The 14,300-nt window shown below is 38.3% G+C and overlaps 1 protein-coding gene and 1 long non-coding RNA gene across 2 annotated transcripts in view; both read left to right on the top strand.

Moving 5' to 3' along the window:
- The window catches only part of POLR2B (RNA polymerase II subunit B), a 44,502-nt gene that overhangs the window by 11,413 nt on the left and 18,789 nt on the right, over window positions 1-14,300 (top strand). Inside the window, exons 5-14 of the mRNA XM_043906661.1 lie at window positions 997-1,109; window positions 1,236-1,455; window positions 1,812-1,970; window positions 5,675-5,839; window positions 7,566-7,762; window positions 7,913-8,032; window positions 8,797-8,983; window positions 11,899-12,042; window positions 12,288-12,427; window positions 12,525-12,636. Coding sequence (XP_043762596.1) covers window positions 997-1,109; window positions 1,236-1,455; window positions 1,812-1,970; window positions 5,675-5,839; window positions 7,566-7,762; window positions 7,913-8,032; window positions 8,797-8,983; window positions 11,899-12,042; window positions 12,288-12,427; window positions 12,525-12,636 — 1,557 coding nt within the window. The remainder of the gene's footprint in view (window positions 1-996; window positions 1,110-1,235; window positions 1,456-1,811; window positions 1,971-5,674; window positions 5,840-7,565; window positions 7,763-7,912; window positions 8,033-8,796; window positions 8,984-11,898; window positions 12,043-12,287; window positions 12,428-12,524; window positions 12,637-14,300) is intronic.
- Window positions 9,012-11,608, top strand: LOC122696553. Its single transcript, XR_006341776.1, has 2 exons — window positions 9,012-11,476; window positions 11,575-11,608. It is a non-coding gene; the product is annotated as an uncharacterized LOC122696553 (long non-coding RNA).

The following is a 14,300-nucleotide window of genomic DNA, read 5'->3' as shown; positions in this document are numbered from 1 at the left end:
ACTCCCACAACAAACACAGACCCCAGCAGTTTGGAAGCTATAAGCCAGGATCAGGGTAAAAAAAAATTCCAGCTGTGTTTGAAATACAGGATTTTGTAGACCCTCTTCAATAAAATTTAAATCACTGCTTCCATGCTGCCCCTTCCTAAGTTCCCAGTATTTTTTCCAAGACTAGAGGTCTGGGCAGTAAGAAGAAATAGGAGGAAATACCAACACTGGAAATGCCACTACCCACCCCCACTGTTCTATACAAAAGAGTGCTCTGTCCTTCCCCTCGCTGTTGGGGTGAAGGCTGGGTGAAGGCAAAAGGAGGAGAACCCTCAGCATGGTCCTTCTCGCGCTTTGAAGTGTAATTGCATCACAGGGCATAGAAGTGGTGGAGAAAATACAGGCTCTAGGAGATCGTGGGAGCATAATCCCGTCAAAGGAGGAGGAGGGCGCTTTCTTCAGATGCTGCCTGTGTCAGATGTGCTCAGAGCCTGCCTTCCAGTGCTGACAAAGAGGATTGAGAAGGAAGGGGAGGTGGGCAGAGGTTGGGGTGAGGGTGGGGCACCTACAGACAAGATGGAGTCTTAGTCCCTGTGACCCCAGATGATCCTGCAAGCATCACTTGGGGGACTGGATGAGAAGTCACCCAGGAGCTCTTCTTGGATTTTTTGAGGGAGTGAAGAGCCAGGAATGGTGGTCTTCACCGGAGTGACTGCTGGATCTTTTCTTTGGCTGACTGCAGCACCTGATACTTGATCTGCTCCTTAATGCCACCAGGTGTACCACTTTTTTCTCTTTCACCTTAAGAGAGTGATGAAGTATAAAACTTGATGTCTATGGAATATGGATAGTGACTGTGGAGAGTCACCATTTTAGTAAAGTGGATGAACTTTGGCATTTTCTAGAGCTGTTTCTACTCAAAATGTTAATGTTGATTAAAACGGAATCATTAAACCTTTTATGGAAAAAATTATTTACTTTTTTCCATGGTTTTTGGTTTCATTTTAGCCAAGATATTTGCTGAAGTTTGAACAGATTTACCTGTCCAAGCCCACCCATTGGGAAAGAGATGGTGCTCCATCACCAATGATGCCAAATGAGGCCAGATTAAGAAATCTCACGTAAGAAACCGTGTTTCTTTTCCAGCAGCTGATTTTGAAATAAAAATCAGAAAATAAAATTTTGGCCAGTTGAGAGTTTTAGCAAATACCTTACTGTTAACTTGTGATCTACTTTTATTTTCAAAGGTACTCTGCTCCACTTTATGTTGACATAACAAAAACAGTCATTAAAGAAGGTGAAGAACAACTTCAGACACAGCATCAGAAAACTTTTATAGGAAAAATTCCAATTATGTTGCGTTCAACTTACTGCCTATTGAATGGCTTAACCGATCGTGATCTTTGTGAGTTAAATGAATGTCCCTTGGATCCTGGTGGCTACTTCATTATTAATGGATCAGAAAAGGTATAGTAGCATTATTTATAAAAAAACACCAAATGATCATTAAGCTCATGAAAGTTGAAATTAAAAGTAAATTTTTGTGTAATAATCTGGAAGTAGAAGTTGAATTATTAGGGAGGTGACAGCTGAATTTATATTAAATCAAAACTTTGTTTAGCTGTATATAATATATACTAGAAATTTGGTCAGTTTGAGCTTAATGTGTTTCAGTGAAGTGTTTATGCAAAGTGGAATATGTAAAGTTTAAGAATTGTCATTTCAGTGAGCTTGTATAGTCAGGTTAAGATGCAGCTTTCACTGTTCTTTCTAGTTCAGAGACCTTGTGTGTTTTATGGCTGTAACTTTTATTGTCCATGTAGGTTCTGATTGCTCAAGAGAAAATGGCAACAAACACAGTCTATGTGTTTGCCAAAAAGGATTCTAAATATGCCTACACAGGAGAGTGTAGATCATGTCTGGAGAATTCTTCTCGACCCACAAGCACTATCTGGGTTAGCATGCTGGCAAGAGGAGGACAGGTATGGAATATTACATGATATTGTTTGGGTTTATTCCTTCTGATTTAGTTCTGTAAGTTATCAGGCTGCATGCTTTGTCAAAAAGTTTTTCTGGAGCATACTATCAGTGTTGTATGAAAGGAATTTTATTCTTTATTAATACTTACTGCTGTGTAGCAAATTACTCCAGTGACAACATTTATCCTGTGTCAGTTTCTGGGTGTGGATTAGCTGGGTCCTCTGGTCGCAAGGCTGCGATCAGGGTTTTTGGGCCACAGTCATTGTAAGGCTCCTTCTTGTGGTGGTTGGCAAGGTTCAGTTCCTTGCCACGTGGTGCCCCTCCATATCGCCCCTGGCAACATGGCAGCTTGCTTGTCAGAGTGATTGAGCAGAGCCATAGAGCGTATGAACAAGATGGAAATGGCCGTCTTTTATGCCTTGATCTTGAGGGCAACATCCTGTCGTCTGTGCCATGTTCTTTTTGTTAGTTGCAATTCAGCACATCCAGTCTATTCTCCAGGGGGACCACACAGGGCAGTCATAGAGGCAGGGATCATTGAGCGTCATCGTAGAAGCCACCCAGCATAGGCACGTTACTTACGATAATGTAATCTAACAAAGGCATTTCTTGACTATAGCTGTGTGCCAACTATGTTACTTAGGTCACTTGATTTAATTTTTGTGTTTCCCCTGGAAATTTGTTGTAATTAATTTCATGTATGTTTTTATTTGTTAAAATTTTTAATGTAAGTCATTTATGCACATTAAAGTGGTTCAGAAAAGTACAAAAAAATGTATTCTATAAAAAGTAGTCTTCCTTTGACCTCTAGATCTCTTCCCTTAGAAGCAGCTACTTTTGACAATTTCTCACGAGTCCATTCAGAAATGTCTTCATTCAAAAACAATGTTTGAAAAGAAAAAAAAAAAAAAAAAAACAATGTTTGCACCTTGCTGGTATCTTTTAAAGACAAGTTTAGCCCCGCCGTCCCCGCCGGCGGGCCGTCGCCCGCGTCCCTCGGGGCGCGGCGCGGCGCGCCCCGCCGCGCGTCGGGACCGGGGTCCGGTGCGGAGAGCCCTTCGTCCCGGGACACGGGGCGCGGCCGGAAAGGCGGCCGCCCCCTCGCCCGTCACGCACCGCACGTTCGTGGGGAACCTGGTGCTAAACCATTCGTAGACGACCTGCTTCTGGGTCGGGGTTTCGTATGTAGCAGAGCAGCTCCCTCGCTGCGATCTATTGAAAGTCAGCCCTCGACACAAGGGTTTGTAAAATCTTTTTTAAAAAAAAAAAAAAAAAATAAAGACAAGTTTAGGTCAGCAGTTTTTCACTGTTTCTGAGATGTGACGCTCCACGTATGGAGGTAGTGTAATTTATTGAGCCATTCCCTGTGATGGATGTTTAGGTTTCCAGTCTTGTGCTCTTACAAACACTTCTGCAGAGTGCCATGTCACTGTGATGTTTTATAAAGAAGAACTTAACATAGAGGTTTAAGAGCCTCAAGTTAAAAATCTCATGTAGAATAAGTGTTTTAAAGAATTAAAATGGTTTTTTCTTGTGACTGGGGGTAGAATGGAGCCCAGCTACAAGTGTTTGGGAAAGATCCCCCGGTGATTGTGATGTGGATTCTTAATTGATAAGTATTGGCTTGGATTATGGAGGGCAGAGGTATAAGGAACACAGTATATTAGGGAGATTATCATGGAAGCTATGGGCAAAATCAATTAATCAGAGGCAGAGAAAGGAAAATCATCTAGTTTTAGTGATAAAGTTTGATATAATATGAGGATGACTCAGGATCCTATGGTTCTTTCCAGAATTTTCATTTAATCAGTTGAGGAATGGGGCTTGAGGACTCATGTTGTATTTAATTCCCTGGAATATTCTCATGCGAAGCCAGAGTTGAAAATCACTAAGCAAAAACATAAGGTCTTTGTCTTATAATCATGAAATAAAATGAAAAGGATAACATTTTAAAGGGAACGAAATGAACAGTTGAGGTGTATGGTCTTTATTTTGGTGACATTTCAATATACATGTATATTTCTATGTAGTTATTTTTAGGGGATTTTGCTTTTGCTTTTTCTGACTGTGCCATGTGGTTTGCAAGATCTTAGTTCCCTAACCAGGGATTGAACCCATGCCCCAGCAGTGAAAGGGCTAAGTCCTAACCACTGGACCAGCAGGCAACTCCCTCTATGTAGTGTTTTTAACATTTTTAAATTCAGAGATAATTGTTCATAGTGATTCTGTCCACTTGGAAGTTGTGGCTAAAAGGTGTCGCCACCTGCCCGTTCCCATCCTCTGTATGCTTTTGCCGTGCTCTAGTCAAATCTGCCCGAGCGTGGGACACTTGGTATCACAGCTGTTTGCATCAGCCGGGCTTTGTATAATCATTGCCCAGGGCCTCACTGTCTTTTGCCTGTTTGTGCCCACAGTAGCTATTTTATAACAATCTGAAACCTTCCCTCACCTCTTGAAATTTACAAATTAGGAAATGGAGTTTAATTACTTGCATTGGGCCTTGAGGCTTGCTGACAAACAGACTGAAATTAGTATTCTCAGCCATTGAATTTCCTGTACTTTATTAAGCTCCTGAAGTGCGTGTGCCCCAAAAGATGACTAGTCGGTCTGCCTGAAGTGCAAACACTGTGGTTATGAGTGTCAATAGCCTATAGGTAGCCATGGGAAAAAAAAAAGATTGTATTGTTCTATCCTGAGGTTTAAGATAAAGTAGGGAACTTCCAAGAATTGATTTTTAGAGAGAATGTAGTGATGCGAGCAGTACATGATGTAGGCATTCTTTTTAAATGTTTTGCATATTCTGAAAAAGGTCTATGATGAAACAGGTGGAGTAATTGTTGAAATAACCGAATGGAGGTTGGAGTTGTGAGGATTATGGGTACAGGAAAAAGACCAAGGTGAAGATTTAGGTATCATTTGTGAAAAGTTGTTACTGAACACTCGTGAGATGAAATAAGGTTTCTAAGGAAGGAGGCCTGAAGTAGGAGGAAGACAACAGAAACAGTTATTAAGTGGACCATGATAATGTAGGATTATGAGGCTAAGAGAAGATAGAGTTTGATACTAAAGGAAAGAAATTTGATTAAAATTGAGATACCACGTGTTTGTATGCCAGGGAAGGCTGGTGACTTATTTCATTTCTGTGTGCAATTGAAGAGAGAAATTGTAGAAGAGAAGCTTATATGGAAGAGACTGTTTTTTAATATTGAATAATCATTCGTATTTGGAGATACCTCACCGACCAACTCTCCGTTTATTTTTCATTCTGTTCTTAGCTTTTTCCCACATTTGCCTATCTATTGTCTCTCTTATCTTTCCTTCATCAATTTCTTCCAAACTTCCTAATTTTTTTGGTTGGGGGAAAGGACGAAGGGTAGTCTGTGTTTATGTTCTTTTGCAGTCAGAGTTTCCAGATACAGTCTTGAGGTGTTCTAGAGAATCTTGGCAAACAGAAAGTAGAGAATGGAAATTCTCTCAGGTCTGAATGACCAGCCTGTCTGTCAAATAAGTAAACCTGTTGCAGTGGTTTTTGAAAAGCAGCCGTAGGAATATGAGTATTTCCTTAAGAGTATGAGAGGCATGTAAGGCATGAGAGGCATGCTTTTTTTGAAATACATACAATGGACATTTATATGAAATCATTCTTATGATGTTTATATAGGCTGTAATCTCTGTATTCTCATATTCTAATGATTTTTTTTCCTAGGGTGCAAAAAAGAGTGCTATTGGTCAACGTATTGTGGCAACCCTACCGTATATCAAGCAAGAAGTTCCCATCATTATTGTGTTTAGAGCGTTAGGTTTTGTGTCTGACAGAGATATTTTAGAGCATATTATTTATGATTTTGAAGATCCAGAGATGATGGAAATGGTAATGTGCAAGCAAAATGTATTCATAGTGTTTTTTAAGAGGTTTAAAGTTACTGACTGTTGTTAATCCTAAAACACAAAAGAAAGCTGCTCTGAAGATCACTTTAACTGTTGTAAACCCCATTCTATTTACTGTATAGCAAAAGCCTTCAGCCCTGCTTTGACTTTTTTTTCTGACAATGGTATGTAAAATTGACCTGAAAACTAGAGGCAGCCAGAGTTCATTGACAGCAGTAAAGCAGAAATAGTAATAAGGAAAATCGTAAAGGCACACTAGTCTGATGCAGTTTAGTAAGGGGAACAGAAGAGTTGGTATCTTTAAAAAACACAAAACACTTTTGTTTTGAAAACATTCCAAACTTACAGAAAAGTTACAGATAACTCTTATGTAGCCTGTGCCTGTCTTTAGCAGCTGTTACCTTTGCCACATTTGTTTTAGGATTCTTTTTATCTATGTATACACATTGTTTTTTTCTGGATCATTTAAAAGTGAGTTTTAGGCATCATGCCCCTTTATTCCTAAATACTTCAGTGTGTATTTCATAAGAATCAGGATATTTACTCATAATCATAGTGCAGTTTTGAAAATTGGTATTTTGGTGTAGTACATACTGTTAACCTGGAGATATTCAAGTTTTTGCCAGAGATATTGATAATGTCCTTAAGGGCATTTTTTCCCCCCTGGTTCAAAATCCAGTCAATCATCTATTACATGTTGTTTTTAATGTTTGCTTAATCTCTTTTAATCTTCCCTGTCTCCGGTTGTTTCATAACACTGAAGTTTTTCAGGCGGGTAGGCCATTATATTTTGAATATCCTTCAACTTGGATTTTTCTGATATTTCCTTATGATTAGATTCAGTTTATGCCATTTGTTGGCAGGACAAATCTAGAGGTCATATTGTGTGCTTCCCAGGGCATGACATCAGGAGTCACATGATGTCATTTTGTCCCATCATTGGTAATGTTAACTTCACAGCGGCAGCTGTTAGGTTCCTCCACTGTAAAGTTACTACTTTTATGGGAAGGTTTGTTGAGTCTAGATAAATATGCATTTCCTCATCAATCGTCCTTGTCTAAGGTGTACTTGGTATTCTTAAAGTTGTCCTGAATTATCCAAAGTCTTTAAGACTACAGAGAAATAAAGTAAAATATAGGCTAAACATTGGTCACAAAGTTAGAAAGTGAAGTATATTTTAGAGTATTGATATGATTACATGACAAAATGGATTCTGTTTAGATTTTACTTTAAGCTTTTGGCAATAGTTATGCTTTTTTTCCCCTTAATACTTAAAGATAAGTATTTAGATAGTTAAAGGATAAACCTCTTAAACCAAGGCTGACAACATTATGACACATTTATTCATTTGAGCTTAGTTTGGGTGTTAAACTTCTCTAAATTGATTTTAGATATTTGAAAGGAACTTTTTTAAGCTACTGTTTATTAAAATTAAAAAAAAAACCCTCAAACCCACTGTGCTCTGTTATAATGGAATTATTTGTATTTTTCTGGAAAAGTATGATTGTCCATGCTGATCATTTTTTTCAGAGTTCCCTAAATCAATAAGGTGTTTTTAAGTTCTAGGATTTTGTGGTTCCTTGAATTTTTAAAAATATTTGCATATTTAGTTAGGTGTTCATAGGGATATTTAACATATTATAAATTGACAATTGCCTTATCTTAAAGATAATGAATTAAAAAATAATTTTATTTTAATTAATGGATAGGTTAAACCATCACTCGATGAAGCTTTTGTCATCCAAGAACAGAATGTTGCACTAAATTTCATTGGTTCAAGAGGGGCAAAGCCTGGTGTTACCAAAGAGAAAAGAATTAAATATGCCAAGGAAGTATTACAGAAAGAAATGCTCCCTCATGTTGGTGTCAGTGATTTTTGTGAGACAAAGAAAGCTTATTTCTTGGGGTAGGTCATATTTCATTGTTTTGAGTTCTTTGCTAAGATGCGGTTGAGATGAAGTTTTTCTTAAAGCTGAAAATGTCAAAATTGATGTTTTTAATATATGTTAAAAAAGAACGCCAAAACCATGTGCTTTCTCTTTCTCTTTTTCTAAAGGTACATGGTTCATAGGTTGCTGCTAGCAGCTTTGGGTAGAAGAGAATTAGATGACAGAGATCACTATGGAAACAAAAGATTGGACCTTGCTGGACCACTACTTGCATTCTTATTTAGAGGGTAAGAAATTATAGAATGATACTCTTAAAAGTAGATAAATTTCACTTTAGATTGGTTACGGCACATGGGGGTGCTAAAAAACTATCTTGGCGTGCATAATGGGTACATGTGAAGTTAGGTACGTTCTTTGCCACTTGTACAGTTTAGTTCTGCTTCATATCTGAGAATTTCAAGATTGTGGGGACATTTATCACTTGTGTACATTTTCTTTATTCCTCTCCACCATTGCAAAGCATTTGAGAAAGCTCAATTATTGATTGACTTTCTGAGTGCTGATATTGGAATTCTTATTAACTCTGCTTTGACGTTTATAAAAACACAAAAACTAGAGAGGAAGCAGTGGTTGTGTCAGAATTAAGGTTATATGTGATTTTTATTTTATTCTTAATATGTTTTTATATTTTCTATAATGAACATATACTACTATAATTGGAAAAACTTATTTGTAAAAATTAGGTAGACAGTTCAGCACAAAAATGATATTAGCAATGTTTTGTGCATGTTCTGTTATTTATTGTGTTGTATATTAGTGTTTTTCAACCTTGTTTTGTTACCACCCACTAAGGAACCCTCTTTCGACTATTTTTTCCCTTACTGCTTTACTTGTGTGTGTTTTTGTACTGTATGTACATCTGTGCTTTTCATGTAAAAAAGAATACCCACCCCCCCATCTCAATCACTTTTCACTTCCTGTGGGTAACAGTGTCCTTGTTAAAGAATTCATATTACAGACCCTGACATGTTTAAAACATTTTATTGGGCAGAATGTTTAAGAATTTGCTTAAAGAAGTACGGATCTATGCCCAGAAGTTCATTGATCGTGGAAAAGATTTCAACTTGGAATTGGCAATTAAAACAAGGATTATATCTGATGGCCTAAAATATTCTTTGGCTACTGGAAACTGGGGTGATCAAAAGAAAGCTCATCAAGCCAGAGCTGGAGTATCTCAGGTAAGGATGTCAACTGTGACTACAGGTTTGGTAAGAAAGCAGTATGAAACTAATAGAATCTTCATTTATTGAATGTAAATTGTTTTCCCTTTTTTTTTCTTGGTCAGATATAAAAGCACCTGGAGGCTTTTGAATTATGAAGGTGAAAATTTTCTTAAGTTAGCTGTTAGCATTACTAAGAGATTTTAAAGTTTTGACTCTCATCAAGATATCTAATAAATTCACGTAGGTTCTTAGGAGGTAAAACAGTCTATGTTCTTGAAATTTTTGTCTTAAAAATTCCATATTAGAAACTGATACCCAGGGAATGAATTAATTTGTGTAATGTAATACTTGTAACACAGATTTCTGTATGTTGCCCTGTTTTATGTACAGTGACTGCAGTAGGTACTCTCAGAATGATTAATGGGGGAAACATTTTACAAAAATGTCTCACCAGGTGTTTTTATTTATTTTTCGTAATTACTTTTCATATGAGATTTAAAACGTACCATGTACATGTTTAGCTTTATGGACGGGATCTCCCCCTCATTTGCTTTTCTTTTTTTTTTTTTAAAACAAGTCTGCACCAGCATCACCTGAGTAATTTGGCATTCAGACACCAACTTTAACCTCCTGATTCCTGGAAGCCTAAATATCTTAAGAATTATGGAAGGATGCTCATAGCCCAGTTAAATTCCTAGTTTCTTTTAGTTTAGTAAGGATTTGTTGACTCTAGTTGGTGTTTGTGATGCTGGGTTCACAGGTTGATTCCAGCCCTCAAGGAGCTCACCATCTATTAGAGGAAACATTTGCCCTTGTATGTCTCACCATGCCTTGAGTCGAATTATGATAAATGCCATCCTGCCAGTTGAGTTCAGTTCCTGGGTTTTAAGATGTGCCAAGAGCACTGTCACACATTGGGTCTGCAAAAAATGAGTAAAACATGATCCCTGGTCTTCAGTAGCTTACAGTCTGTACTCACAGATGTAAACAGATATCACGGCGTGGTACAGGGAGTATTAAATGAGAGCTATGCACGCTTGCTCTGTGGGCCTGCTGGAGAAAGGCATAGAGCACTGCCCGAGAGTGTGAACAGAAATGTTTTCTTTAGGAGGTGGCACGTGGGCTGGATTTTGAAGGTTAGTTGAGAAATAGCCCAAGCCTTGGAGGAGGGTAGAACCAATAGCTTATAGGAAAACTGGAGAAAATTTCTTTATATCCTGAAAAGAGGGACAGAGGGAGAAAAGGGCACATGTATGTGGGAGGAGCTAGATCATTCTAATGTTTTCAAATCAAAGTGGGAGAGTTAGAAAGGTGGGATTGGAGAAGGGCGCTTGGGAACACCTCGTAGAGGGGCATTCATTTTTGCTTTTAAGGTAGCTTCACAGTAAATGTCATTGTGGAGAAAATATTTGAGAAGGGCATAGTTGGTGGCAGAAAGATTGTTGCAACAGATTGGGAGCCTGCAGTAGAACAGTTCTATGGAGGTAGAGAGTGGTGTCAGATTTGAGAAATATAGGAAGTTTGGAAAGCTGTGTGATTGGCTGAATGATGGAAAACTCCATAGAACAGAGAGAAGAGAACAGTTCTTCCTGGAGGTGGTCAGATGTCTTCTGTAGAAGTGGTAGAGTTTCCCCAAGCAGAGCAGAATGGGGAGTGCATCCCATGCCGTGGCAGTTGCGTGTCAGAGTTGTGGAGGTGAGGAGGGTTTGGCAGTGTGGGTGGAGGACAGGAGTTCTGAAGACTGTGGGAGGGGAAGGTTGTCTGGGACTCCCTTGAAAAGAGCTTCAGTGTCATGCTCCTCTAGCTGGTGGAGAACTGTCTAATATTTTTTAATTTGGTGAGTGATGTGAACTTACCTGTATCTGTGCTTTAATAATTCTGGTAACTGAGCAGAGTAGATTGGAGAGGACATTGCAGGGACTTAGGAGCTGATGATAGTAGTACAGGTAAGAGGTGAGGAGCTGGTTTTTTGCTGTGACACTGGGAATGGACGGTTTAGCTTTTTGGGGAAGTTGGGAAATAGAGTTGACAGGATATGTTTATTAATGTATGAAAGGAGGAAGTCAGAGACAAAGATGTCGTGAGATTTCTAGGTTGGGAGATAAAGGGAACCATGATAGATTTAGGAAGAGGAAAGAGGATGGATTGTTGTAGGTGTGGGGAAAGAGGTGATGTGTTTCTAGGTACACTGAGATGGTGTTGATTGCTTTATATCTCTCTAAATATTACCGTACTTACACAAGTCTTACCTTGCTTAGTGTTCTATAAATATTGAATCTCTGTGTTGGGTTCAGAGGCCTCAACCTGGAAAAAGTTCTGGGACAGGTAAGTGATGTTCGCTATGGTCAAAGGAATGAGAGTTGGTAGCATATAGCACTTAGTGCCTGATGTTTGCTAAGTACTGTTCTAGGTACGGGGGACAGGTAAGTGATGTTCGCTATGGTCAAAGGAATGAGAGTTGGTAGCATATAGCACTTAGTGCCTGATGTTTGCTAAGTACTGTTCTAGGTACGGGGGACAGGTAAGTGATGTTCGCTATGGTCAAAGGAATGAGAGTTGGTAGCATATAGCACTTAGTGCCTGATGTTTGCTAAGTACTGTTCTAGGTACGGGGATACAACGGAGAACAAAACAAGTTAAGAAAACCCCACTAACATCCAAATGTTTGGAGATAGGCCATAACACATTTATGTGGCATGTTAGAACTGTGTGTCATATATTTGCCATCCTTGCTGTAAGGATCAGTTAAGTTAAAAGAGTGAACAGAATTATCCAGGGCAGATTGGAGAAAGGAAGGATGGAAACAGTTGGACGCTGAGTGGATTATATGTGAAAATATGACTTTGCCTCATTTTAGCATTTGCCAAAAATATGATAGTGTGAGTAACAGAAATGCCCAAGCTCTGTAAAGATTTGTTATTGTTTTCTAGGTATTAAATCGCCTGACTTTTGCATCTACTCTTTCTCACCTGCGTCGTTTAAATTCTCCCATTGGTAGAGATGGCAAGCTAGCAAAACCCAGACAATTGCATAATACATTATGGGGAATGGTGTGTCCTGCTGAGACCCCAGAGGTAATACATTAGAATTTATGTTCAAGACAAAAAGTACAAGAATTATCGTGTAGAGTATGATTACTTTTATAAGTACTTTTTAATTTTATTTAATTATTTAAGTGTAGTATAGAACTAAGATATTATAATTTTGTTTTTAGGAAGTAAGAATATATTCTGAAATCAAATTGGAGGGGAAGTGTGGAAAAGAATTTTGAAAGGCATGTTAAATCAGTATGAGTAATATGTACTTTATTTATTCCAAGGGTCATGCTGTAGGACTTGTGAAGAATTTAGCCCTGATGGCTTATATTTCAGTTGGATCTCAACCTTCTCCAATTCTGGAATTTTTGGAAGAATGGAGTATGGAAAATTTAGAAGAAATTTCTCCTGCAGCTATTGCTGAGTTTGTATAGATGCAGTTAAAAAAAAACTTGTTAATTTTTGGTTATAGCTTATTACAGAGTTACTAAGTACAAAATACTTTTGGTTTTCTATTTTAGTGCAACCAAGATTTTTGTTAATGGCTGTTGGGTTGGAATACATAAAGATCCTGAACAGCTTATGAACACACTACGGAAGTTGCGGCGTCAGATGGACATCATTGTGTCTGAAGTAAGAATCTTTAATTATTTAAGAGGATGTGATCTCTGGAATTTCTGAACAAGGCATAAGGCTAAGTGAAAGTTATCTTTGCAATGATACCTTTCTTGAACTGGTGTCCTTTGAATTTTAAAGTACGCTCTAAAAAGTCTAGATGATGTTTTGAGCTAGATTTAATAATAAGGTATTGCTTGCTTTAATGCCTTAGATATATACATCTAAAGTTTTGACATGTAATTTATTATTATATTTTGGAATTCAGATTACATTTTAAAGTACATTCTTTTGAGACTCTTTTTGTGAAGCTGACAGTGCTTTTAAAAAGGGAATGATCATCTCTGATAACCTCCTTTGTTGGAATCCAGAGATTGATTCTTGAAATGTGGTACCCCTCTAATTAGATTCTTTTATGTTTAGGTGGATGTTGACGTGCTCTGGGTATAGGATTTTTTTTTTTTAATCATCAAAATACCAAATGAACTTTATTTCTCCCCAAAATATGGCTTTTACTTTCAGTGTAATACGTTGAGGTCTGGACTCAGTCTTTTTTTGATTTCCCCAAATCTGCACCTTTGGGTCTTGCTGGGTGAAAGTGGATTTGAAGAGAAGCTAACACACTTAAGCTGGCCACCTGTCTATCTAGCATAGCAGAGAATCAGGTTTGGCTGCTCCAAGTCTTCCTCTAGCAGGCAGACTCTGGGTGTTGAGCCTTGGGGTATTCAGAGCTTGAAGTCAGGAGCAGCTTGCTTCACTTGGGGGCAGTGGGCAGAGATAAGAGAAAGCCCAAGAACTGGCATTGTCTTTTTTATGATTGAGAATTTTGTTAATGCCATTTGTTTCTGCTGAGGTTTGCTGCTGTGTTCTCTAGGATAAAATTAAGTTCTTCCTGCTGTTTAGGCCTCTTTACCTTTCCACGGGCCCTTTCCCTCAACCTGGAATGCTGTGCTCCCTGTCACCCATGCCTCCTCAGAAATGGGTAATAGGGCGAAGGGGGTTTTTACTTTTTTTTTTAGATAAATCTCACTAATTCTGCCAAACTCACTAGTATTGACTCTTGTCTTCTTCAGGATACTTTACCTGAGCCCCCAGTTTGATTTAGATCAGAGGTTGGCAAACATTTTCTTTAAAGGACCACATATTAAATATTTCAGTCTTTGTTCGCCTTAAGTGTCTGTGGTGTATTCAGCTCTGCTGTTGTAGTGAAAAGCAGCCATAGCCAGTACACAAATCAGTATGATTCTATTTTTTTAAAAATAGATGGCAGGTAAGGGCAGGTTTGGTCTGTTGGGCTCTTCACTGAGCCCCTGATTTAGACCTATCTCTGTGACTATATATAGCATATTTTCCTTGAATGAGTTCTGACAGAATGCATATACCAGATAGTAACTATTGATTTATGTGCCCGCTTCTCTCACTATACTGTTAACTTCTCAGAGGCAAGGAATGTGTCTTAATATGACTTTGTATTTTCAGCTCTGAGTGTGGTGCCTGGTATGTAGTGTCTGACAGTGAGTGTTTGTTGAAACTATAAATGGGCCCTGTGTCCTTGAGCTGGGCTGTTTAATCTCCTGTTGGAGAATGTTGTTGGGAGCCTCTTAGTAGGAGAATTGTATATATTTTTTAGGAGTCTAGTACTTTTTCTTTTTCTTTTCCTTTATGTTTTCTGATAACCAGAG

This window comes from Cervus elaphus, chromosome 6 (genome assembly GCF_910594005.1).
Source record: "Cervus elaphus chromosome 6, mCerEla1.1, whole genome shotgun sequence".
NCBI lineage: Eukaryota > Metazoa > Chordata > Mammalia > Artiodactyla > Cervidae > Cervus > Cervus elaphus.
The sequence above is the reverse complement of the archived record's forward strand: the minus strand, read 5'-3'. Positions and strand labels throughout refer to the sequence as shown.